We start from the raw sequence: 27,166 nt of genomic DNA, 5'->3' as shown, positions 1-27,166 counted from the left end.
TCAGATGCGGACACACTCAGACACTGTCACACTCAGATGCTGACACACTCAGATGCTGACACACTCAGATGCGGGCACACTCATACTGACAGACTCAGATACTGACACACTCAGATGCGGGCACACTCAGATGCGGACATACTCGGATGCGGGCACACTCAGATACTGACACACTCAGATGCGGGCACACTCAGATGCGGACATACTCGGATGCGGACACACTCAGATACTGTCACACTCAGATGCTGACACACTCAGATACTGTCACACTCAGATGCTGACACACTCAGATGCTGACACACTCAGATGCGGGCACACTCAGATGCTGACACGCTCAGACACTGACGCCCTCAGATACTGACACACTCAGATGCGGACACACTCAGATTCTGACACACTCAGATGCGGACACACTCAGATGCGGACACACTCAGATGCGGACACACTCAGATGCGGACACACTCAGATGCGGACACACTCAGATACTGACACACTCAGATGCGGACACACTCAGATGCGGACACACTCAGATGCGGACACACTCAGATACTGTCACACTCAGATACTGTCACACTCAGATGCGGACACACTCAGATGCGGACACACTCAGATTCTGTCACACTCAGATGCGGACACACTCAGTTGCTGACACACTCAGATGCGGACACACTCAGATGCTGACACACTCAGATGCGGACACATTCAGATGCGGACACACTCAGATGCGGACACACTCAGATGCGGACACACTCAGATGCGGACACACTCAGATGCTGACACACTCAGATGCTGACACACTCAGATGCGGGCACACACAGATGCTGACACACTCAGATACTGACACACTCAGATACTGACACACTCAGATGCGGACACACTCAGATTCTGACACACTCAGATGCGGACACACTCAGATGCGGACACACTCAGTTGTGGACACACTCAGATGCGGACACACTCAGATGCGGACACACAGATGCTGACACACTCAGATGCGGACACACTCAGATGCTGACACACTCAGATGCGGACACACTCAGATGCGGACACACTCAGATGCTGACACACTCAGATGCAGACACATTCAGGTTCTGACACACTCAGATACTGACACACTCAGATACTGACACACTCAGATACTGACACACTCAGATACTGACACACTCAGATGCGGGCACACTCAGATGGGAAGCGCATGCATAGATTTTTAAATAAATTTAGAAGTGCTACTTTCTTACTTTAACTTATATTTAACTTATGGTAGCATAATGTAATAATTCTGCAGTCAACTAAAGTAAATTCTTATCAGAACTCTGATCGAAGGTTTTATCCAATGCTTCCGGTCCAAAAAAAAAGTTGCAGAGCCAAAAAACCCCCATCGTGGATATCCGCGGCTCGGATGCAACGCGGGTGGCTGTCTTGGACCCCGACACCCGCGTTATAACGGGGGACTACTGTAGTCTCATCTGAAGCGAAGAAGTTGCTTTCAGCTCTGACAGCCAATGTCTACAGTAAATTGTATCTTGACGAGGAATTGCAGAGTGTCATCAGTTACATAGAAACATACATCAAAAATTTCACCACTCTCTGGGTGAAGGAATTTCAGTCCTAACAGGTTTACCCCTTATCCTCAAACTAAGACCACCAGTTCAAGAGCCCCCACCATCGAGAACAGGCTTTCTGAATCTACCCTGTCTAATCCTGTTAGAATTTTATAAGTTTCTAGCACTCTTCTGAGCTCCAATAAATTATGTATAAAAATTGGCAAGTCATGGTGTAACTGTACAGAACCTTAGTTAGACAACACTTGCGAGTATTTTTAACAATTCTGGTCGCCACACTACCAGAAGGATGTGGAGGCTTTGGAGAGAGTACAAAGAGGTTTACCAGGATGTTCCCTGGTCCAGAGAGTATTAGCTATGCAGAGAGGTTGGAGAAACTTGGATTGTTTTCACTGGGACAACGGAGACTGACCGGCGACCTGATAGAAGTTTACAAAATTATGAGTGGCATGGACAGAGTGGAGAGTCAGAAGCTTTTTGGGTGGAAAAGTCAATTTTACTGGGGGATATAGGCTTAAGGTGCGAGGGGCAAAGTTTAGATGAGATGTGCGTGGCAAGTTCTTTTACATAGAGAGTGGTGAGCTTGATTGCTGCCGGGGGAGGTGGTGGAAACAGGTATGATAGCGATGTTTAAGAGGCAACTTGACAAATACATGAATAGGATGGTTTGGCCACAGTTCCCTTTCTACTCATGCGCCAAGTAACAATAAATAACATTTGGAGTTCACCTATTCATTCATTAGAATTAGAACAGGGACTTCCAGTTGCGGCTATGCGGAGCTAAGCCACACATTCGGCAGCTCCTGCTATTTAGGGACTTTTGGGCCGTTTCGAGGGCCCCAAACGGAGCTGTTTCTACGCATCCCGGTGGGGGAAGGTGCCTGGAAGAACTTGCCCCACACTATATGGTGCTCACCTGGAGTGGGAAGAAGAAAAAGGCTGCAGTAACTCCCCCCAAAAAACGGGGGAAGAAAAACAAAATGGCGGCCGGCACTCCTGCTATTTAGGGACTTTTGGGCCGTTTTGAGGGCCCCAAACGGCGCTGTTTCTACACATCCTAGTGGGGGAAGGTGCCTGGAAGAACTTGCCCCACATTATCTGGTGAAAAAGTCTGCAGTAACGCCCCCCAAAAAACGGGTGAAAAAAAACAAAATGGCGGCCGGCGCTCCCGCTATTTAAGGGCTTTTGGGCCGTTTTGAGGGCCCCAAACAGTGCTGTTGCTACATATCCCGGTGGGGGAAGGTGCCTGGAAGAACTTGCCCCACACTATATGGTGAAAAAGGCTGCAGAAACGCCCCAAAAAAAACGTGGGAAGAAAAACAAAATGGCGGCCGGCGCAACACCCAAGGACTGGTGGAAGTGGGCGCAGGAGCAACAGGCCTCGCTCCTACGTTGTTTTGCTGAGCTGAAGGCTGAGCTGCTGGACTCCATGAATGCAACTGCGACCAAGCTGCTTGGGACCCAGGCGGCACAGGAGGAGTCTATTCGGGAGTTGCAGCGGCAGGCCGTTGAAAGAGAGGAGGAGGCCGTGGTCCTCGTTGGGAAAGTGGAGTTGCACGAGGCACTTCATAAAAAGTGGCAGGACCGCTTGGAGGAGCTGGACGTTCGCACGAGGCGAAAGAATCTGAGGATCCTGGGCCTGGCGGAGGGGCTGGAGGGGTCGGATCTCCCGGCGTATGTGACCACGATGTTGAGCTCATTGATGGGAGCAGGGTACTTCCATTTGCCCCTGGAGCTCGAGGGAGCGCACAGAGTGATGGCCAGGAGGCCCAAGGCAGATGAGCCCCCGAGGGCGGTGCTGGTGCGGTTCCACCGATTCAGTGACCGGGAGTGTGTGCTGCGCTGGGCCAAGAAAGAGAGGAGCAGTAAATGGGAGAATTCGGTAGTGAGGATCTACCAGGACTGGAGTGCGGAAGTGGCTAAGCGGCGGGCCAGGTTCAACCGGACGAAGGCGGTGCTTCATGCTAAGCAGGTCAGGTTTGGAATGCTGCAGCCTGCGCGCCTGTGGGTGACATACAAGGACCGGCACCATTACTTCGAGTTCCCGGAGGAGGCGTGGGCCTTTGTACAGGCGGAGAAGCTGGACTTGAACTAGGGCCTGGGAACATACTTTGGCCGGCGTTGTTTCCGCTGTGGCTGTTTTGTTCCAACTGTTTCAACTTTTTCAACTTCGAAATGTGTGTTATGTATGCTGGTTTTCTTTTTGCTCTGTTTACGGGTGGGTTTGTCTGTTGGGTATGGTTGTGGGGTAGGTGGGGAGTGTTGGGGGTTTGTGTTCTATATGTTCTCTTCTGTACGGGGCTGGGGATTGAGGGGAAACTGGATTTTGGGGAACTGCGTCAGAAGGATGGGGTGTGGCATTGTGAAAGCGCGGGCTTTCCTCTGGTTTCCCGCGCTGCGGGGCAGGGGGGTGGAGCTTGCGATGGGGGAAGGGCCTCTACGGGTCTTTTTTCCCGCGCTGCAATAATGCCAAGGAGGTGTGGCAAGAGGGGGATGACCCCAAGCCGGGAGGGGATAGGTTTTGGCGGGAGCTGCCGGGGTCAGCAGAAGTCAGCTGACTCACGGAAGTACCATGGAGGGTGCGTCGCGGCTAGGAGGGGTCCTAGCCTGGGGGGGGGGAGGGGGGGTGGGGGGGGATACCGGGTTGCTGCTGGAACGACTAGGAAGGAGCCGATGAGGGCCGGGGGGGAAGAGGAGAGGCGCTATCGCCATGGGGAACGGGTCGAGCGGGGTATGCTGGCCTGGGGCGAACATCTGCCAAGCTATGGCTAGTCGGCAGGGGAGGGGGGCGGGTTGCCCTCTGATCCGGCTGATTACCTGGAACGTGAGGGGGCTGAACGGGCCGGTTAAGAGAACCAGGGTGGTCTCCCATCTAAGGGGGTTGAAGGCGGACGTGGCTATGCTCCAGGAGACCCACCTGAAGGTGGCGGACCAGGTCCGTCTGAGGAAGGGGTGGGTGGGGCAGGTTTATCATTCAGGATTGGACGCAAAGAACCGGGGGGTGGCGATTCTAGTGGGGAAGAGGGTGGCGTTTGAGGCGGCTGAGGTGGTGTCGGACAAGGAGGGCAGATATATCATGGTGAGGGGTAGGCTGCAGGGAGAGAAGGTGGTGCTGGTGAACGTATATGCCCCGAATTGGGATGATGCTGGCTTCATGAGGCGCTTGTTGGGCCGCGTCCCGGACCTGGAGGCAGGGGGCCTGATCATGGGGGGAGATTTTAACACAGTGCTGGATCCCACACTGGACCGGTCCAGTTCAAGGACGGGTAGGAGACCGGCGGCGGCCAAAGTGCTGAGGGGATACATGGACCAGATGGGAGGGGTGGATCCCTGGAGGTTTGGGAGACCGAGAGCGCGGGAGTATTCCTTTTTCTCTCACGTCCATAGGGTTTATTCCCGGATAGACTTTTTTGTCCTGAGCAGGGGGTTGATCCCGAGGGTGCAGGATGCCGAGTATTCGGCCATAGCGATTTCGGACCATGCCCCGCACTGGATTGATCTGGAGATGGGGGAGGCACGGGACCAGCGCCCGCTCTGGCGCCTGGATGTGGGGATGCTGGCGGAGGAGGAGGTGTGTAAGAGGGTTCGGAGAAGCATTGAGGGGTATCTGGTTACCAATGATACGGGGGAGGTCCAGGTGGGGATGGTCTGGGAGGCTCTGAAAGCAGTGATCCGGGGGGAGCTGATCTCCATCCGGGCCCACAGGGAAAGGAGGGAGAGGAAGGAGAGGGAGAGACTGGTGGGAGAGCTTCTGGAGGTGGACAGGAGATATGCGGAGGCACCGGAGGAAGGGTTGCTGGGAGAACGGCGCAGGTTGCAGGCCAATTTTGACTTGTTGACCACCAGAAAGGCGGAGACACAGTGGAGGAGGGCGCAGGGTGCGGTATATGAGTATGGAGAGAAGGCGAGCAGGATGTTGGCGCATCAGCTCCGTAGGCGAGATGCGGCTAGGGAAATTGGGGGAGTGAAGGATGGGGGTGGAAATGTAGTGCAGAAGGGGACAGAAGTAAACGGGGTCTTTAGGGACTTTTACGAGGGATTGTACCGGTCGGAACCTCCGAGGGGGAGAGAGGGGATGGAGAGCTTCATGAACAGGCTATGTTTCCCAAGGGTTCAAGAGAGGCTGGTTGAGGGGCTGGGGGCGCCGATAGAGTTGGAGGAGCTAGTCAGGGGGATCGGGCAAATGCAGTCAGGTAAGGCCCCGGGGCCGGACGGGTTCCCGGCAGAATTTTACAAAATATATGCGGACCTGGTGGGTCCCCTGCTGGTGCGAACTTTCAATGAGGCGTGGGAGGGGGGGGCTTTGCCCCCGACGATGTCGCGGGCACTGATCTCTTTGATCCTAAAACGGGATAAGGACCCCTTGCAGTGCGGATCATATAGGCCTATTTCACTCCTTAACGTAGACGCTAAGTTGCTGGCGAAGATCCTGGCTACCAGGATAGAGGATTGTGTGCCAGAGGTAATTCATGAAGATCAGACAGGGTTTGTCAAGGGGCGGCAGCTCAACACGAATGTGCGGAGACTGCTCAATGTTATCATGATGCCGGCAGTGGAGGGGGAGGCGGAGATAGTGGTGGCGCTGGATGCAGAGAAGGCGTTTGATAGAGTTGAGTGGGGGTACCTATGGGAGGTGCTGGAGAGGTTTGGATTTGGGGAGGGATTCATCAAATGGGTGAGGCTGCTTTACGCGGCGCCGATGGCGAGTGTAGTCACAAATGGAAGGAGATCGGAGTATTTTAGGCTTTATCGTGGGACCAGGCAGGGGTGTCCCCTGTCCCCCCTGCTCTTTGCACTGGCGATTGAACCGCTGGCCATGGCGTTGAGGGAGTCAGGGAAGTGGAGGGGTCTGGTGCGGGGGGGGGGAGGAGCACCGGGTATCGCTGTATGCAGACGACCTGCTGTTATATGTGGCGGACCCAGAGGGGGGAATGCCGGGGGTGATGGAACTGTTAGCGGAATTTGGGGGCTTCTCGGGCTATAAGCTGAACTTAGGAAAGAGCGAGGTATTTGTAGTGCACCCGGGAGATCAGGAGGAGGGAATTGGGAGGCTCCCCTTCAGGAGGGCAGTGAAGAGTTTCAGGTACCTGGGGGTGCAGGTGGCCAGGAGTTGGGGGGCTCTTCATAAGCTTAACTTCACCAGACTAGTGGAACAGATGGAGGAGGAATTTAAAAGGTGGGACATGGTGCCGCTATCGCTGGCGGGCAGAGTGCAATCCGTCAAAATGACGGTTCTCCCGAGGTTCTTGTTCCTCTTCCAGTGCTTGCCCATCTTTATCCCTAGGGCCTTTTTTAAAAGGGTGACCAGCAGCATCATGGGATTTGTTTGGGCGCATGGCACCCCGAGGGTGAAGAGGGTCTTCTTGGAGCGGAGTAGGGATGGGGGGGGGCTGGCGTTGCCCAACCTCTCGGGGTATTACTGGGCGGCCAACGTGTCGATGGTGCGTAAGTGGGTGATGGAGGGGGAGGGGGCAGCATGGAAACGGATGGAGAGAGCGTCCTGTGGGGATACAAGCCTGGGGGCCCTGGTAACGGCGCCGTGGCCGCTCCCTCCCACGAGATATACCACGAGTCCGGTGGTGGCGGCTACCCTCAAGATTTGGGGGCAGTGGAGGCGACATAGGGGAGAAGTGGGGGGCTCGATGGAGGCTCCGTTAAGGGGGAACCATAGGTTCGTCCCGGGGAACATGGATGGGGGATTTCGGGGATGGTATAGAGCGGGCATTAGACAGCTGAAGGACCTGTTTATTGACGGAAGGTTTGCGAGCCTGGGGGAGTTGGAAGAGAAATTTGGGCTCCCGCCGGGAAACATGTTTAGATATCTGCAGGTAAAGGCATTTGCTAGACGGCAGGTGGAGGGATTCCCTGCGCTCCCCGCGAAGGGGGTGAGTGACAGGGTGCTCTCGGGGGTCTGGGTCGGGGAGGGGAAGATATCCGATATCTACAAGCTTATGCAGGAGAAGGAAGAGGCGTCAGTAGAGGAGCTGAAAACGAAGTGGGAGGGGGAACTGGGGGAACAGATCGAAGACGGGACATGGGCTGATGCCCTGGAGAGGGTAAATTCTTCCTCCTCGTGTGCGCGGCTTAGCCTCATTCAATTCAAGGTGCTGCATAGGGCCCACATGACTGGGACGAGGATGAATAGGTTCTTTGGGGGTGAAGATAGGTGTGCCAGGTGCTCGGGGAGTCCAGCGAACCATGCCCATATGTTCTGGGCATGCCCGGCATTGGAGGAGTTCTGGAAGGGGGTGGCGAGGACGGTGTCAAGGGTGGTGGGATCCAGGGTTAAGCCAGGATGGGGACTCGCGATCTTTGGGGTTGGGGTAGAGCCGGGAGTGCAGGAGGCGAAAGAGGCCGGTGTGCTGGCCTTTGCGTCCCTAGTAGCCCGGCGAAGGATTTTGCTACAGTGGAAGGACGCGAGGCCCCCAAGCGTGGAGACCTGGATCAATGACATGGCGGGCTTTATTAAGCTTGAGAAGGTTAAATTCGCCCTGAGAGGATCGGTGCAAGGGTTCTTTAAACGGTGGCAACCTTTCCTCGACTTTCTGGCTCAACGATAGGGTACTGGGACAGTAGCAGCAGCAACCGGGGGGTGGGGGGGGGGGGGGGGGGGGGTGGGGGGGTGGAGGGGGGGGGACGTTGATTATGTTAGCTTATTTTATTTAAATTTGATTTATCTAATTTTAATTTATGGTTAAGTTCTCTTGTTTGGGGGGGGGGTGGGGGAATCTGATACATGTGATGTTACGGTATGGGGGGAATTGTGGGTGTTATGGGGCTGTTAGTTGCATATTACTGCTTTTTGCTATACTTTTTGTTATATTTTCTGCAAAAAATTCCAATAAAAAAAAATGGAAAAAAAAAAAAGAATTAGAACAGTACAGCACAGAACAGGCCCTTCAGCCCTCGATGTTGTGCCGAGCAATGATCACCCTACTCAAACCCACGTATCCACCCTATACCCGTAACCCAACAACCCCCCCCCCCAACCTTACCTTTTTAGGACACTACGGGCAATTTAGCATGGCCAATCCACCTAACCCGCACATCTTTGGACTGTGGGAGGAAACCGGAGCACCCGGAGGAAACCCACGCACACACGGGGAGGACGTGCACAGACAGTGACCCAGCCGGGAACCGAACCTGGGACCCTGGAGCTGTGAAGCATTTATGCTAACCACCATGCTACCGTGCTGCCCGAAATCCCCTTGAATACCTGCCATTTCCTGTCTGCTGTCCTTCCTTTCAGTACTATTTCCCAGTCCATCATAGCCTCATACCAATATACTTACCTTTATTGAGGTTCAGGACCCTGGTCTCAGAATCAACTACCTCACTATTCACCTTGATAAAGAATTTTACCATATTATGGTCACTCATCCCCAAGGGTTCTCACACAATACATTGCCAACTAATCCTTTCTCATTGCACAATACCCAGCCCAATATGGCCTATTCCCTTGTTGTTTCCTCAACATATTGGTCCAGACAACCATCCTGTATACACTCCAGAAATTCCTCCTCTATTGTAATGTGACTAATTTGAGTCACCCAATCTATATGCAGATTAAATTCACCCATAATCACAGATGTTCCTTTATCATAAGCATCTCTGATTTCCTGTCGGGCAGCACGGTGGCCTAGTGGTTAGCACAACCGCCTCACGGCGCTGAGGTCCCAGGTTCGATCCCGGCTCTGGGTCACTGTCCGTGTGGAGTTTGCACATTCTCCCCGTGTTTTCGTGGGTTTCACCCCCACAACCCAAAAATGTGCAGAGTAGGTGGATTGGCCACGCTAAATTACCCCTTAATTGGAAAAAATAATTGGGTAATCTAAATTTATAAAAAAAAAATTAAAAAAAATCTCTGATTTCCTGTCTAATGTTATTCCCAACATTACCACTGCAGTTTGGTGGTCTGTATGCCACCCCACCGAATGTTTTCTGCCCTGTGGTGTTTTTTAATTCAGCCCATACAGATTCCATATCGTCTGTGCTCATATTGTTCCCCGATACTTAATCAATATTTTCTTTAGTGCTGAATGCAACTCCACCAACTTTTCCTTTCAGTCTGTCCTTCCTAAAAACTGAATAGCCCTCAATGTTTAGTTCCCATTCTTGGTCACCTTGAAGCCATGTTTCTGTAATCCTAACTATATCATATCTCTTTACATCTATCTGCGCAACTAATTCATCCATTTTATTTTAAATTCTCCAAGCATTCAGGCACAAAACCTTAATAACTAGTCCATTTAATGTTCCATGACACGTCTCTACTATTTTTATCGTGTCCTTGATTTCTCCATCACTTTTCTTATTCTCCTTTCTGACTTTTTCCCTTACATAGAATTTACAGTGCAGAAGGAGGCCATTCGGCCCATCGAGTCTGCACCAGCTCTTGGAAAGAGCACCCTACCCCCTACCCAAGGTCAACACCTCCACCCTATCCCCATAACTCAGTAACCCCACCCAACACTAAGGGCAATTTTTGACACTAAGGGCAATTTATCATGGCCAATCCACCTAACCCGCACATCTTTGGACTGTGGGAGGAAACCCACGCACACACAGGGAGGATGTGCAGACTCCGCACAGACAGTGACCCAAGCCGGAATCGAACCTGGGACCCTGGAGCTGTGAAGCGATTGTGCTATCCACAATGCTACCGTGCTGCCCTTGTTCTTGATTCCCCCTGCTCTGAATCCTTCCATCGGTTCCCACCTGCCATATTAGTTTAAACCCTCCCCAACCACTCTAGCAAGTACCCTCCCAAGGGCATCAGTCCCGGGCTGGCACAGATGTAACCCGTCCAGGTCCCATCTCCCCAAATACCCCAGGAATTTGAAACCCTCCCCCTAACACCTCTATAGCCACGTATTCATCTGATACATTCTACTCTGACTGGCACATGACACTAGTAATAATCCCGAGATCACTATCTTTGAGGTTCAACTTCTCAATTTTCTTCCTAACTCCCTATATTCTGCCTTCGGACCTCATCCCTTTTTTTACCTATGTTGTTGGTACTGGTGTGAACCACGACCACTGACTATTCACCCTCCCCCTTCCAGGATATCCTCTAACCGCTCCGGGATATCCTTGACCCGAGCACCAGGGAGGCAACATTCCATCCTGGAGTCCTGTTTGCGACCAAAGAAACACCTATCTATTCACCGTACAATTGAATCTCCTATGACTATTGCATTCCCACACTTTCTACTCCTCCCCTCTGCAGCAGAACCATCCATAGTGCAACGAATTTGGCTGTTTCTGCTTTCCCCTGAGAAGCCATTCCCCTTAACAGTATCCAAAGCGGTATATCTGTTTTGCAGGGGAGTGGCCACAGGAGATTCCTGAACTGCCTGCCTAGCTCTCTTACTCTGCATGGTGTTCACCTTTTCCCGTCCAACCTGTGGAGTCTGAGCCTGTGGTGTGACCACCTCTCCACACTTGCTGTCCATGATACTCTCCACCTTGCGGATGCTCCACAGTGTCTCCAGCCGCTGCTCCAGCTCTGAAACACGGGCTTCCAGTAGCTGCAAATGGATACACTTCTTGCACACATTCTGGCCCGAGGAGCTGGAAATGTTCCTGGTCTCCCACGTGGAGCAAGAAGAGCAGCCCAAGTCTTGAAGCTCGCAAGTCCGGTGCTCTTCGCTGCCTCCATGTGAGTGAGGGCCCCGAGCCTCGTGTTTCATAGATCATAGAATTTACAGTACAGAAGGAGGTCATTTGGCCCATCGAGTCTCCATCAGCCCTTGGAACAAGAACCCCACTTAAACCCACATCTCCACCCGTAACCCAGTAACCACAGCTAACCTTTTTGGACACTACAGACAATTTATCATGGCCAGTTCACCTAACCAGCACATCTTTGGAATGTTTGAGGAAACCGGAGCACCCGGAGGAATCCCACGCAGACACGGGGAGAACGTGCAGACTCCGCACAGACAGTGACCCAAACCGGGAATCGAGCCTAGGACTCTGGAGCTGTAAAACAACAGTGTTAACCACTGTGCTACCATGCCGCCTCTCCGCCTTTATCCTCCGCTCCTAGTAGAGTGTCTCTTGCAGGTCTGGTGCTCTCTGCTGCCTGAAAATGAATTTAGGGGTTAACAGACTGAGGGCAAAACTGCCAGCACTGAATCAGAGGGTGTACAACTGCACCAGACCCGAGTACATTGACCCATTCTGAATTAATTTTGTCAAAATTACCAAGCCCTATTTCTCATACAAGCACTCCTGGAATGAATCAATCTTTCCGCTCAGTCTTAAAAAAAATTTCAAGTTGCAGTTCTCGTCTAGTATCTTAACGACTGTTGGAATCTGATCAGGTATCCGTAATATTTGTACCTAACCTCGTGCTGTACCCGTCCTGGGGGATTTTGATGTGGACGGTGCAGAGGGAGCTTTACTCTGTATCTAACACTGTGCTATATCTGTCCTGGGAGTGTTTGATGGGAAAGTGTAGAGGGAGATTTACTCTGTATCTAACACTGTGCTACATCTGTCCTGGGAGTGTTTGATGTGGACAGTGCAGAGGGAGATTTACTCTTATACTCTGGATCTAACCCCATGGCAAATCTGTCCTGGGTGCGTTTGATGAGGACAGTGGAGAGGGAGCGTCACTCTTTATCTAACCCCATGTTGTACCTGTCCTGGGAGTGTTTGATAGGGACAGTGAAGAAGAAGCTTTACTCTATATATAATTCCATGCTGTACCTGTCCTGGACTGTTTGATAGGCACAGAGTAGATAGAGCTTTACTCTGTATCTAACCCTATGCTATAACTGTCCTGGGAGTGTTTGATGAAAACAATGTAGAGAGAGCGTTACTCTGTATCTGAACCCATGCTGTACCTGTCCTGGGAGTGTTTGATGGAGACAGTGTAGAGGGAGCTTTACTCTGTATCTAACCCCGTGCTGTACCAGTCCTGGGAGTGTTTGATGGAGACAGTGTAGATGGAGCTTTACTCTGTATCTAACCCTGTGCTGTACCTGTCCTGGGAGTGTTTGATGCGGACAGTGTAGAGGGAGCTTTACTCTGTATCTAACCCCGTGTTGTACCTGGCCTGGGAATGTTTGATGGAGACAGTGTAGATGGAGGTTTACTCTGCATCTAACCCTGTGCTGTACCTGTCCTGGGCGTGTTTGATGGAGACAGTGTAGATGGTGCTTTACTCTGTATCTAACCCTGTGCTGTACCTGTCCTGGGATAGTTTGATGGGGATAGTGCAGAGGGAGCTTTACTCTGTATCTAACTCCGTGCTGTTTCTGTCCTGGGAATATTTCATGCAGAGATATGGCAGCAAGAGGGAATTTATTTGTATTGTGGGAAGGTCATGGACAGGGTGAGATATTGAAAATGCAGATCAGGATTTCACAAGGAGAGGGGATTTGAGGATCTGTTGACAATAGAAAGCTGTGGGATATTTTGTTATCCTGAATTGAAGCTAATTTCTGTGGTTGGAACCAGTTTGATAGCAGAAAGTGTTGACGAGATGATTTCACGAGCAGGAAGTGAGATCACAGGGTTCATCAACCAACAATCGATTGCTGCCTTCCCATCAGATTGGGGCTTAATGTTATCTGTGGATGAGCCGTCTCTAACTCGGGTATCTCTCTGCTTCTTCCAGTATCCTTTCGCAGTGTATCCATGGCATCGCTGCCCTGCTCTACCCATTCACCTGGCAGCACACCTTCATCCCAGTGCTGCCCAAGGTGATGGTGGACATCGTGTGCTCTCCAACACCTTTTGTGGTGGGAGTCCAGAGACAGTTTCTGGAACAGCTGCAAGAACTGCCCATTGAGGAGGTAAGTGTACGGTCTGGGCCGCTGCCTCACTCTGCCATCATTTAGACAAAGTTGCAGATTTAAAGAATCGCTGCAACACAAGGCCATTAGGTCCATCAAGTCCATGCCAGCTGATGTTGATTTGATTTTTATTGTCACATATACCGAAGTACAGTTAAAAGAATTTTTCTGCGGCCAAGGAAACATACACAGCACATACATAGTAAACAAAAAATATTGTGAAACAACACAGTACATTGGCAGATAAGTAATTAGTTACAGCATGGAACAAGGGCCAAACAAATCATATACGACAGAAGCAAGATCAGCATAGTGAGAGTCGTTGAGGAGTCCAGTAGCTGCGGGAAGAAGCTGATCCTAAATCTGGAAGTGCCAAAGCTGTCTTCGTTCCTGAGGCGGCGGAAGGTGTAGACAGAATCAATGGGAGGGTGGCAAGCTTCTTTGATGTGTTGGGCTGAGTTCACCACACTCTGCAGTTTCTTGCAATCTTGGGCCGAGCAGTTGCCATGCTGGGCTGTGATGCAGCCGGATAAGATGCTCTCTCTGGCACATCTGTAGCAGTTTGTGAGAGTTGATGCAAACATGCCAAATTTCTATAGCTTTTGTAGGAAGTAGAGATATTGTTGGGCTTTCTTGACTGTTGCATCAACGTGAGTGGACCAGGACATCCTGCTGGTGATGGTGACCCCCAGGAACTTAAAGCTCTCGACCATCTCAACTTCGGAGCCATTGATGTAGACGGGGAGGTGTGTCGTGCTACACTTCCTGAAGTCGATGATCAGTTCCTTGGTCTTTCCAACATTTAGAGAGAATTTGTTTTTGGTACACCATGCAACCAAGTGATTTATCTCCCTTCTGTAGTCTGATTCGGTGTTGTTTGAGATACGACCCACTAGTCGTATCATCCATAAACGTATAGATTGAATCGGAGTTGAATCTTGCCACATAGTCGTGTGTGTGCTGGGAGTACAGTAGAGGACTGAGCGCACATCCTTGCAGGGCCCCGGTGTTGAGGACTATTGTGGAGGGGGTGCTGTTGCCTATCCTAACAGATTGCGGTCTGTGGTGAGGAAGTCAAGGATCAAGTTGCACAGGGAGATTGCAGAATTCGGTTATTAGTTTTGTCGGGATAATGGTGTTGAAGGCGGAGCTTTAGTCGATGAACAACAGTCTAACGTAGGTGTCCTTGTTGTCAAGGTGTTCGAGTGTTGACTGTAGGACCAGAGATTTAGCATCTGCTGTAGACTGGTTGCAGTGATAGGCAAACTGCAATAGATCGAGATCATTGGGGAGCTCTCTGTCAGCTCTCTGCAAAAGCAGATTAACTGGATCCACTACCTCACCCTCTCCTCGTAGCCTGTCAATATTGGAGGGTTGATCAGTAAGTTTGCAGATGATACAAAAATTGGTGGAGTGGTAAATAGTGAGGAAGGTATAGATGGGCTGGTCAGATGGGTTGATCAGTGGCAAATGGAATTCAATCCAGATAAGTGTGAGGTGATGCACTTGGGCAGAACAAACAACGCAAGGGAATACATGATAAAAGGAAGGACCCTGGAAGCATCAAGGATCAAAGGGACCTCATTGTGCCCCTTAAGGTAGTGGAGCAGGTGGATGCAGTGGTTAAGAAGGCATATGGTGGGGCAGCACGGTGGCGCAGTGGGTTAGCATTGCTGCCTCACGGCGCTGAGGTCCCAGGTTCGACCCCGTCTCTGGGTCACTGACCGTGTGGAGTTTGTACATTCTCCCCGTGTTTGCATGGGTTTCGCCCCCACAACCCAAAAGATGTGCAGGGTAGGTGGATTGAGCACGCTAAATTGCCCCTTAATTAGAAAATAATGAATTGGGTACTCTAAATTTATTTTTAAAATTTTTTAAAAGAAGGCATATGGTATACTTGCCTCTATTAGCCAAGGCAAAGAGTTTAAGAGCAGGAGATTATGCTAGGACTGTATAAAATGTCGGTTAGGCCACAGCTAGAGTATTGTGTGCAATTCTAGAATTCACACAACAGAGAGATGCGATAGCTCTGGAAAGGGTGCAGAGGAGATTTACCAGGATGTTCCCTGGACTGGAGAATTTTATTTTGAAGAGATTGAATAGACTGGGATTGTTTTCCTTCGAGCAGAGGAGACTGAGGGCGAACTTGATGGAGGTGTATAAAATTATGAGGGCATAGATAGAGTAGACAGGAAGAAACTTTTCCCCTTTGGTGGAGGGATCAGTGACCAAGGGGCACAGATTTACGGTGAGGGGCAGGAGGTTTCGAGGGGATGAGAGTGAAAACATTTTCACCCAGAGGGTGGCGGGAGTTTGGAACTTGCTGCCCGACAGGGTCGTGGAGGCAGAGACCCTCATAACATTTAAGAAGTATTTAGATTTGCACTTGAGATTCCAGAGCATACAAGGCTACATGCCAAGTGCTCGAAAATTGAATGAGGAAAGGTAGGTGGTTATGTTTGACCGGCACAGATGCGAAGGGCTGAAAGGCCTTTTCTGTGCTGTACACATCCATGACTCTATAATCATTGTTTCTGTTCAGGTTCCTAGCCAATTCCCTTTTGAAAACCTCAATTGAATCTGCCTCCTCCACTGTTTCAGGCAGTTCCATGTGAATTCTAACCATTTGTCCATGGCAGTGCTACTTTTCCCAATCTCTGACCTCTGGTTCTCAACTTTTCTGCCAATGGGAACCATTTCTTCCAACGACTCTGTCCAGACCCCTGGTTATGAACACGTCTATAAAACCTCCATAATGGAGAACTGTCCCACCTTCTCCAATCTATCCACAGAGCCATTTGCGCTGGAACCATTCTAGTGAATCTCTCTGAACCTTCCCAATGCTTTCACATCCATCCTAAACTGTGGTGCTCAGAGCTAGACACAATATCCCTGTTAAAACTGAACCAGTGTTTTATAAAAATTCATCATCAATTCCTTGCTTCTACTTATAAAGCCCAGGATACAGCATGTTTTAAAGCTGTATTAACTCGTTTCAACACTTTGTACTGATTTATGTATCTGCATACCAGATATTGTTGTCCTGTACCTCATTCAGACACATATTTTCCAAGGCTGTTTCATTCTCATCCATTTGAACTCCAGAATGGTCCACATACCCACTGCAGACAGTTCAGCTCCTTGTGGAGTCAGTAACAACTTTCAGTAGTTTATGGTCACTGGGATTAGCTGGAATTAATTCTCACCCATAGCCAGCAAAGGTAAATTTAATCTTTCCACTCCCAGCAGACTGTCCCACAGTTCAATCTGTTTTCAGTTTACCAAACCCTGGGCAAACCGGTTCAAACATATCACTATTCCTTCCATGGAAATATGCAAATCTGACAGAGATATGTCTGAGACCTCAAACTAAAAAGAGTACTAAAAACAGAGTTTATTATCAGTAAAATTACATTTGAAACACATGGGGGTCTATTTTCACCTCCCTTGCCTGGTGTTAATGGTCAGTAATGGACCCAATGATATTGTTCGGGTTTCCTGCCCCCGTTTAATACAGCCAGCCATTTTGAAAAGAGGCTCATTCAAAGTGCCCATTGGAATTGGAAAGCGAGAATTGGAATGAGAGAATTGAAATGAGGGAATTGAAATGAGGGAATTGGAATGAGTGAATTCAAATTCGGGAATTGGAATGAGGGAATTAGAATGCGGGAAGTGGAATGAGGGAATTGGAATGCGGGAATTGGAATGAGGGAATTGAAATGAGGGAATTGAAATGAGGGAATTGGAATGAGTGAATTGAAATACGGGAATTGGAATGAGGGAATTAGAATGCGGGAATTGGAATGAGGGTATTGGAATACGGGAATTGAAATGAGGGAATTGGAATGAGGGAATTGAAATACGGGAATTGGAATACAGGAATTGGAAATTGGAATGCGGGAATTGGAATGCAGGAATTGAATACGAGAATTCAGATACGGGAATTGGAATGAGGGAATTGGAATGCTGGAATTGGAATGAGGGAATTGGAAATTGGAATGAGGGAATTGGAATACGGGAATTGGAATGCGGGAATTGGAATGAGGGTATTGGAATACAGGAATTGGAAATTGGAATGAGGGAATTGGAATGAGGGAATTGGAATACAGGAATTGGAAATTGGAATGAAGGAATTGGAATACAGGAATTGAATGCGGGAATTCAAATACGGGAATTGGAATACGTAAATTGGAATACGGGAATTGGAATGAGGGAATTGGAAATTGGAATGAGGGAATTGGAATACGGGAATTGGAATGAGGGAATTGGAAATTGGAATGAGGGAATTGGAATGATGGAATTGAATACAGGAATTCAAATACGGGAATTGGAATGAGGGAATTGGAATGCGGGAATTGGAATGCAGGAATTGAATACGGGAATTCAAATACGGGTATTGGAATGAGGGAACTAGAATGCGGGAATTGGAATGAGGGAATTGGAATACAGGAATGGGAAATTGGAATGAGGGAATTGGAATGCGGGAAGTGGAATGAGGGAATTGGAATGAGGGAATTGGAATGCGGGAATTGGAATGAGGGAATTGAAATGAGGGAATTGGAATGAGTGAATTGAAATACGGGAATTGGAATGAGGGAATTAGAATGCGGGAATTGGAATGAGGGTATTGGAATACGGGAATTGAAATGAGGGAATTGGAATGAGGGAATTGAAATACGGGAATTGGAATACAGGAATTGGAAATTGGAATGCGGGAATTGGAATGCAGGAATTGAATACGAGAATTCAGATAGGGAATTGGAATGAGGGAATTGGAATGCTGGAATTGGAATGAGGGAATTGGAAATTGGAATGAGGGAATTGGAATACGGGAATTGGAATGCGGGAATTGGAATGAGGGTATTGGAATACAGGAATTGGAAATTGGAATGAGGGAATTGGAATGAGGGAATTGGAATACAGGAATTGGAAATTGGAATGAAGGAATTGGAATACAGGAATTGAATGCGGGAATTCAAATACGGGAATTGGAATACGTAAATTGGAATACGGGAATTGGAATGAGGGAATTGGAAATTGGAATGAGGGAATTGGAATGAGGGAATTGGAAATTGGAATGAGGGAATTGGAATGATGGAATTGAATACAGGAATTCAAATACGGGAATTGGAATGAGGGAATTGGAATGCGGGAATTGGAATGCAGGAATTGAATACGGGAATTCAAATACGGGTATTGGAATGAGGGAACTAGAATGCGGGAATTGGAATGAGGGAATTGGAATACAGGAATGGGAAATTGGAATGAGGGAATTGGAATGCAGGAATTGAATACGGGAATTCAAATACGGAATTGGAATACGGGAATTGGAATGATGGAATTGGAATACCGGAATTTGAACACGGGTATTGGAACGAGGGAATTGGAATGAGGGAATTGGAATACGGGAATTGGAATGAGGGAATTGGAATACGGGAATTGGAATACGCGAATTGGAAATTGGAATGAGGGAATTAGAATACGGGAATTGGAATACCGGAATTGGAATACGGGAATTGGAATTGGAAATTGGAATGAGGGAATTGGAATACGGGAATTGGAATGCGGGAATTGGAATGAGGGGATTGGAATACGGGAATTGGAATGATGGAATTGGAATACCGGAATTGGAATACCGGAATTGGAATGAGGGAATTGGAATAGGGCAGCACGGTGGCGCAGTGGTTAACATTGTTGCCTACAGCGCTGAGGACCCGGGTTCGAATCCCGGCCCTGGGTCACTGTCCATGTGGAGTTTGCACATTCTTCCCGTGTCTGCATGGGTTTCATCCCCACAACCCAAAAGATGTGCAGGATAGGTGGATTGGCCACGCTAAATTGCCCCGTGATTGGAAAAAAAATAATTGGGTACTCAAAATTTATATTTTAAAAAAAGGAATTGGAATACGGGAATTGGAAATTGGAATGAGGGAATTGGAATACGGGAATTGGAATACGGGAATTGGAATGAGGGAATTGGAATACGGGAATTGGAATGAGGGAATTGGAATACGGGTATTGGAATACGGGTATTGGAAATTGGAATGAGGGAATTGGAATACGGGAATTGGAATGCTGGAATTGGAATGAAGGAATTGGAATGCTGGAATTAGAATGTGGGAATTGGAATACGGGAATTGGAATGAGGGAATAGGAATGAACGAATTGGAATGAGGAAATTGGTATTCGGGAACTGGAATACAGGAATTGGAATACGGGAATTGGAATACGGGAATTGGAAATTGGAATGAGGGAATTGGAATATGGGAATTGGAATATGAGAATTGGAATATGAGAATTGGAATGAGGGAATTGAAATATGGGAATTGGAATGCGGGAATTGGAATGCGTGAATTGGAATATGTGAATTGGAATGAGGGAATAGGAATGAAGGAATTGGAATGAGGAAATTGGTATACAGGAATTGGAATGATGGAATTGGAATACCAGAATTGGAATACGGGAATTGGAATGAGGGAATTGGAAATTGGAATGAGGGAATTGGAATACGGGAATTGGAAGGCGGGAATTGGAATGAGGGGATTGGAATACGGGAATTGGAATGATGGAATTGGAATACGGGAATTGGAATGAGGGAATTGGAATGAGGAAATTGGAATACAGGAATTGGAATACGGGAATTGGAAATTGGAATGAGGGAATTGGAATGATGGAATTGGAATACCGGAATTGGAATACGGGAATTGGAATGAGGGAGTTGGAATACGGGAATTGGAATGAGGGAATTGGAATACGGGAATTGGAAATTGGAATGAGGGAATTGGAATACGGGAATTGGAATGCAGGAATTGAATAGGGAATTGGAATATGGAAATTGGAATACAGGAATTGGAATGCTGGAATTGGAATGAAGGAATTGGAATGCTGGAATTAGAATGTGGGAATTGGAATACGGGAATTGGAATGAGGGAATAGGAATGAAGAATTGGAATGAGGAAATTGGTATTCGGGAACTGGAATACAGGAATTGGAATACGGGAATTGGAATACGGGAATTGGAAATTGGAATGAGGGAATTGGAATACGGGAATTGGAATGATGGAATTGGAATACCGGAATTGGAATGAGGGAATTGGAATGAGGGAATTGGAATACGGGAATTGGAATGAGGGAATTGGAATACGGGAATTGGAATGAGGGAATTGGAATACGGGTATTGGAATACTGAATTGGAAATTGGAATGAGGGAATTGGAATACGGGAATTGGAATGCAGGAATTGAATAGGGAATTCGAATACGGGAATTGGAATATGGAAATTGGAATACAGGAATTGGAATACAGAAATTGGAATGCGGGAGTTGGAATACCGGAATTGGAATGAGGGAATTGGAATACGGGAATTGGAATACTGGAATTGGAATGCGGGAATTGGAATACGGGAATTGTAATGAGGGAATTGGAATAATTGGGTACTCTAAAAAAAATTTTTAAAGAAACCCGCGCCGGATTTTCTAAATTAACCCATGTGACTATTAGTTTTGTCTGCAATCATTGTTTCTAGAAGTTTCCACACCACCAAAGTTCGACTGACTGGCCTGTGGTTGCTGGGCTTTTTTGAACAAGGATGTGGTATTTTTTTCATTTCTTCAAAGGACGTGGGCGTCGCCGGCTAGGTCAACATTTGTTGCCCAATTCTAATTGCACTTGAATTGAGTGGCTGACTAGGCCACTTCGGGGGGCATTTAAAAGTCAACCACGTTGCTGTGGGTCCAGAGTCATACGTGGCCGATTTCTCTCCCTGAAGGATATAGTGAACAGCAATGATTCATAAAACAAATTTCACCATCTGCCGTGGTGGGATTTGAACCTGGGTCCCCAGGACATTGCTTAGTGTCTCGGAGTTACTAGCGCAGTGAAAATACCACGACAAGACCACCATCTCAGATTAGCAGTTCTTCAGCCCTTGGCACAACTGAAAAAGTATGGCTGGTACCTTATGAATTCTTTTCTTTAATATAAATTTAGAGTACCCAATTATTTTTTCCAATTAAGGGGCAATTTAGCGTGGCCAATCCACTTAACCTGCACATCTTTGGGTTGTGGGGGTGAAACCCACGCAAACACGGGGAGAATGTGCAAACTCCTCACAGACAGTGACCCAGGGCTGGGATTCAAACCCAGGTCCTCAGCGCCATAGTCCCAGTGCTAACCACTGCGCCACGTGCACGGGTACCTTATCAATTCTTAACTACAGACAGTCTCTACAATACCACCTCCTAATCAATTTCAAACCCTTCTGGTGATGGGGTTTCCTCCTTGGTCACCATGGCCTGGGTAGCAACTTGGCCCTTGGTAAAGACAGATGGAAAGTATTCAATTAATACCTCAGCCATGCCCCCAGCCTCCATGTGTAAATCCCACTTTTGGTCCCTAATCGGCCCCACTCCTCTTTTACCTCCCTTGCACTATTTATATAACTGTGTGTTTTGTGTCTTTCTATTTTAGTGCTTAATGGTGGACTTGCACTCGGGTACATTCTTGAAAACAGTAAGTAATTGCTTTCTTTCTGTGGATCTTTCTCTAAATGTTTTGCAGATTTCTGAAGGGTTAGTTTGCAGGAGCAGTTTACAAAGAGCTTACAGGCCTGATTCACAGCCTTGGGCAGATTCCTGATACCCCTCCGCTCCCTGTTATTCTGAAATTAAAACAGCAAAAGTTGGAAGTGCTCAGCAAGTCTGGCAGCATCTGTGATAACGTTTTCAGGCTGTGACCTTTCATCACAATGTCATTGGCCCACAGTTCTCTTGTGGTTGTGAGATTGGAAAGCGTTCTGTGTCAGTGAATACATCCCCGCTGGTGAAGTATCATGGGATGTGTAGAGTCAGCAGAGTGTTTTGCGGGCCATCAGCTGTCCATCTAGGATTGTATGAAACACCTCCGAATAAAACCTCTCACCATGTTTGCAAGAATCCAGACTACGGATCTTTGTGGCAAACTTAGTGATGCAATGGGAAGTATCAAGGTTCCTCATTGTAGCCAGAATATGTCCAATTGAAGGGTGGATCCAAACCGCTTAGCATTGAAACATAGAAAATAGGAGCAGGGGGAGGCCATTTGGCCCTTCATGCCTGCCCTGCCATTCATTATGACCATGGTTGATCATCCAACTCAATAGTCTGATCCCACCTTCCCCATATATCATTTGATCCCCTTCACCCCAAGTCTTTGCTTAAACTGCTTTCTGCGGTAGCAAATTCCACAGGTCGACCACTCTCTGGGTGAAAAAATTTGTCCTCATCTCAGCCCTAAAAGGTTTACTCCGTATCCTTAGACTGTAACCCATGTTTCTGGGCTCCCCCACCATCGGGAACATCCTTCTTGCATCTATCCTGCCTAGCCCTCGTAAGTTTCTATGAGATCCCCCCCCCCCCCCCCCCCCACCCCTCACTCTTCTAAACTCCAGTGAATACAGAGTCACAGAATAATACAGTGCAGAAGAGGTTCTTCGGCCCATCGAGTCTGCACCAACACATGAAAACATCTGACCTGTCTACCTAATCCTATTTGCTAGCACTTGGCCCATACCCTGAATGTTATAACGTGTCAAGTGCTCATCCAGGTACCTTTTGAAGGATGTGAGGCAACCCGCCTCTACCACCCTCCCAGGTAGTGCTTTCCAGACCGTCACCACCTGTGGGTAAAACCCTTTTTCCTCAAATCCCCCTTAAACCTCCTGTCCCTCACCTTGAACTTGTGTTGTCTCGTAACTGACCCTTCAACTAAGGGGAACAGCTGTTCCCTATCCACCTTGTCCATGCCGCTCATACAATCCTAACCGATTCAATCTCTCCTCTTACATCAGTTCCACCATCCCAGGAACCAGTCTGGCAAGCCTTTGCTGCACTCCCTCGAGAGCAAGAACATCCTTCCTCAGATAAGGACACGAAAAGAATAGGAAGGCAGTTTCTGGAGTAATTAGGGGACTGTTATTCTGCGGCAAATGCTATGATCCCTTGCTCCGAGCAGAGAAATGGTGGATGTGACAGGGATTAGGCTGTGGTGCTCTTGTAGGTTTATGAGCCAATCCGATTGTCTTTTTCATCTGTTTATTGGATATCTGACAAGTCTGTATAGCTGGACTCAGGCCAGACACTTTAGTCACACATAGCTCTGCTCTGGGAGTGCTCAACTGCACAATGTACCCAGTACTTGACTGTGGGAGAATTTAATATTTTGCCTGTTTTCACTGCAGGTTGGTGATGAACATGACATTCTGCCCCGTAAGCTGTACAAGGAGGTTCTTAACGCTCTGCAAAATCAGAGAAAGGCCAACCAGTGTAAGAGGCACCAATGTGTTCACCCCTTATGTAATGGATCCCTTGATCACTGAAACTCCGTTTTTTAACATTTTGCTGATTGGTTTCATCCACTTTGAATTTGTCTGCCTATTCTGGCAAAGTGCATTTCCGAAAACTAAACGAACAGTAAATGTTCATCATTCGATTTGAATTTGTTTTCAATCATCTCAATGCTTTAACTAATAGCTGATTTTCTGATGTTATCTCTCTTGGTTCCTTCTCTAACTAGCTTCCTTCTCTGTATCAGTGACCTCCTGCACACATCATCCATCTTTACAATATCTCAGGATCACTCCACTCAGCAGGCACCATCTTTCTCCAGCTCCCCTCTGTTCAGAGCTTCCAATATCCATTCTCTTCGAAGTATAACAGAGAAAGCTCTTGTATAACTCAGTGAGGCAGTAAAGTATTTCTTCACATACTCTTACTCGTAATATTGTGGACTCCACCATCCACATTCTTGGTGACGCTCTCTTTTCATTGGCCAGTGAAACTATGTCCGCCATGATTAAATGTTGCCTCTGATTCCTTTTCCTTTTACCTTAAATCTTATTATTGGCCTTTCTCTTGGTGTCTTTTATTCTTTTCAATCTCTTCAAACTCAGTATCAAACCTGAGATGGTCCAAGGCTTCGATCGACCCAGGTTCGATTCCCGGCTGGGTCACTGTCTGTGTGGAGTCTGCACGTCCTCCCCCTGTGTGCGTGGGTTTCCTCCGGGTGCTCCGGTTTCCTCCCACAGTCCAAAGATGTGCGGGTTAGGTGGATTGGCCATGCTAAATTGCCCGTAGTGTCCTAATAAAAGTAAGGTTAATGGGGGGGTTGTTGGGTTACGGGTATAGGGTGGATACGTGGGTTTGAGTAGGGTGATCATGGCTCGGCACAACATTGAGGGCCGAAGGGCCTGTTCTGTGCTGTACTGTTCTATGTTCTATGCTTCAATCGCCGTTCCCAGATCTGGTTGAGTCTTCCGGCACTTTTCTTGTCCATGGGATTTGATCAATTCTTTTCTGGTGAAAACACGGAGGAGATCTCTGTGCTGCCAGGATCAAAACTGAAACCCCTTCGGGCTCTGCAATTCATTCCACTGGGATAGGATACAATCACCACCTGTTCCTGAGTACGGCCTTTTGGATCAATTCATCGGCCACCATCCAATCAATCAAAGCAAATCGCACCCCATCTCTCTCTTGGTGATGACAAGTCTGTAGCTCCTGTTCAAACCAACGAAGACTGGCAGAGGGTTCTCTCCAATAACGTCTGAATTCTGCTGCTTGCCTAAAAGTCACATGCCTGTTTATTGTCCATGAATCAAAAAAAAGAACAGAAAAATAAAAGAAAGAGGAAAGGATAAAACAGGAAGGACCCATACACTGGCGCTGTGAGGTATCAGTGCTAACCACTGTGCCACCCTCTGCATTCTCACTGTATTGAAAAGAAAACAGATGGCACTGCCTTCTTCCTGAACTTATTTCCAGACCATGGAACTTGGATTCACTTTCTACCCTCCCTTCTTAAGTCATTATTTCTGATGGGCCTTTCCTTTACTGTATTTCTGTGGTTGTGTTGGTTTGCAAACCAACCATTCTAACCAACCTGTTCAAGGTGGGCTGCTTTACAGTGAAGATTTGAGCTTCTCTATTTCTGATTAACAGTTTCAAATGATCCCAATAATGTATCAATTGAAACAAAAAAGCACATTGTATTTCCGTTTATAAATAAATCATTGATCATGCAGTTGGAATGTTTGGAAAGACCTCACTAACTAGTTACAGAGTTATCACCATAATAGCGAAGCCAGCAGATATAAATTCTTGTCATAGCTGTTGATTTACTGCAGCATCTTCATTCCTTTCCCTGAAGAATAGTGTGCAATAGTGGAACAATTCGCAGGCTCATTAGTATAATGGGCGTTCCATCTTTATCCCAACTGACCGTCTAGCTGGGAAATGGTTTACTTCTGTTGGAGGAAGGGTTTCTGGACACTCACAACCCATATGATGAGATGGGGCCACCCACACTCATCAGTTTCTCTGATAGAGAGAAATCTTAGATTGGAAGTCAATATACAACACCCATCCAGATGTCAATCTAGAACAGCTATCCAGATGTCAATCTCGAACACCCATCCAGATGTCAATCTCAAACACCCATCTAGATGTCAATCTGGAACACCCATCCAGGTGTCAATCTGGAACACCCATCCAGGTGTCAATCTGGAACACCCATCCAGATGTCAATCTCAAACACCCATCCAGATGTCAATCTCAAACACCCATCCAGATGTCAATCTCAAACACCCATCCAGGTGTCAATCTCAAACACCCATCCAGGTGTCAATCTCAAACACCCATCCAGGTGTCAATCTCAAACACCCATCCAGGTGTCAATCTCAAACACCCATCCAGATGTCAATCTGGAACACCCATCCAGATGTCAATCTGGAACACCCATCCAGATGTCAATCTGGAACACCCATCCAGATGTCAATCTGGAACACCCATCCAGATGTCAATCTGGAACACCCATCCAGATGTCAATCTGGAACACCCATCCAGATGTCAATCTAGAACACCCATCCAGAGCTCCAGTCTCCACTCACCATGACTGGCAGGTCTGGAGTTTGAATCTGAACCTGACATCTTCTTCAGCATTGAGGTTACAATCAGATCATCCACAATCTTATGGAATGGCAGGGCAGGTTTGAGGGGCTGCCATTGGGTTGTGAGTGGCCAGAAACCCTTCCTCCAGTAGAAGTAAACATTTCCCCATCAGACGATCAGTTGGGATAAAGAGCTGTTGCAATAATGAGCCTGCGAATTGTTCCACAATTTCACACCATTCTTTAGGGAAAGGAGTGGCCTATTCCTGCTCCTGATTCGTATGTACCACTGAGCCAGTGACTCACTCCGTCCATTTCTGGTTATAGAAGACGATTGGCACAACTGTATAAATCTTCATAGAATCTTATAGCACAGCTGGCCATTCAGCCCATTGTACCTGTAGCAGCTCTTTAAAAGAGCTGTCCGATTAGTCTCATTTCCCTGCACTTTCCCATAGTCCTGCAGTATCAAATATTTACACTTCCTTTCTGAGAGTTACTGAATCTGATTCCACCACCCTTTCAGGGCCACCTTCCTGGTCACAATAACTTGCTGTGCAGAAAAAATTGTTTCCACTTGTTGCCTGATTTCTCTGTCTTTTACCTTACTTCTGGTTATTGGCCTTTCATCCACATTTAAGGCACGATATAAGTGTAAATTGCTAAATGGAGAAAGTTAGCATTTCTATTTTTCTGTTGTAAACATTGGGCGTAATTCTCCGCTCCCCACGCGGCCTGGGAGCATCGCGGGGGGGCCTCCCGACATTTTTTAAACCCCCCGGCGCCCCCGTGATTCTTCCTCCTCCCCCCCCCCCCCCCCCTCTCGGAAAAATCACCGCTCGCCGTTTTTCACGGCGAACGTCGATTCTCCGA

At 47.9% G+C, this 27,166-nt stretch overlaps 1 protein-coding gene across 3 annotated transcripts in view; it reads left to right on the top strand.

The window, feature by feature from the left end:
• Window positions 1-27,166, top strand: part of LOC119978468 (DENN domain-containing protein 2D-like) — a 196,470-nt gene that overhangs the window by 164,854 nt on the left and 4,450 nt on the right. For 2 of the 3 annotated variants that reach the window (XM_038820128.1, XM_038820127.1), the window contains exons 9-11: window positions 13,195-13,372; window positions 21,841-21,882; window positions 23,588-23,672. In XM_038820128.1, the coding sequence (XP_038676056.1) occupies window positions 13,195-13,372; window positions 21,841-21,882; window positions 23,588-23,672 (305 nt within the window). The remainder of the gene's footprint in view (window positions 1-13,194; window positions 13,373-21,840; window positions 21,883-23,587; window positions 23,673-27,166) is intronic. The other variant, XM_038820129.1, reaches the window with a different exon arrangement.

The sequence above is a fragment of the Scyliorhinus canicula genome, chromosome 15 (genome assembly GCF_902713615.1).
Source record: "Scyliorhinus canicula chromosome 15, sScyCan1.1, whole genome shotgun sequence".
In the NCBI taxonomy this organism is placed as follows: Eukaryota; Metazoa; Chordata; class Chondrichthyes; order Carcharhiniformes; family Scyliorhinidae; genus Scyliorhinus; species Scyliorhinus canicula.
This window is presented reverse-complemented; position numbering and strand designations above follow the sequence as displayed.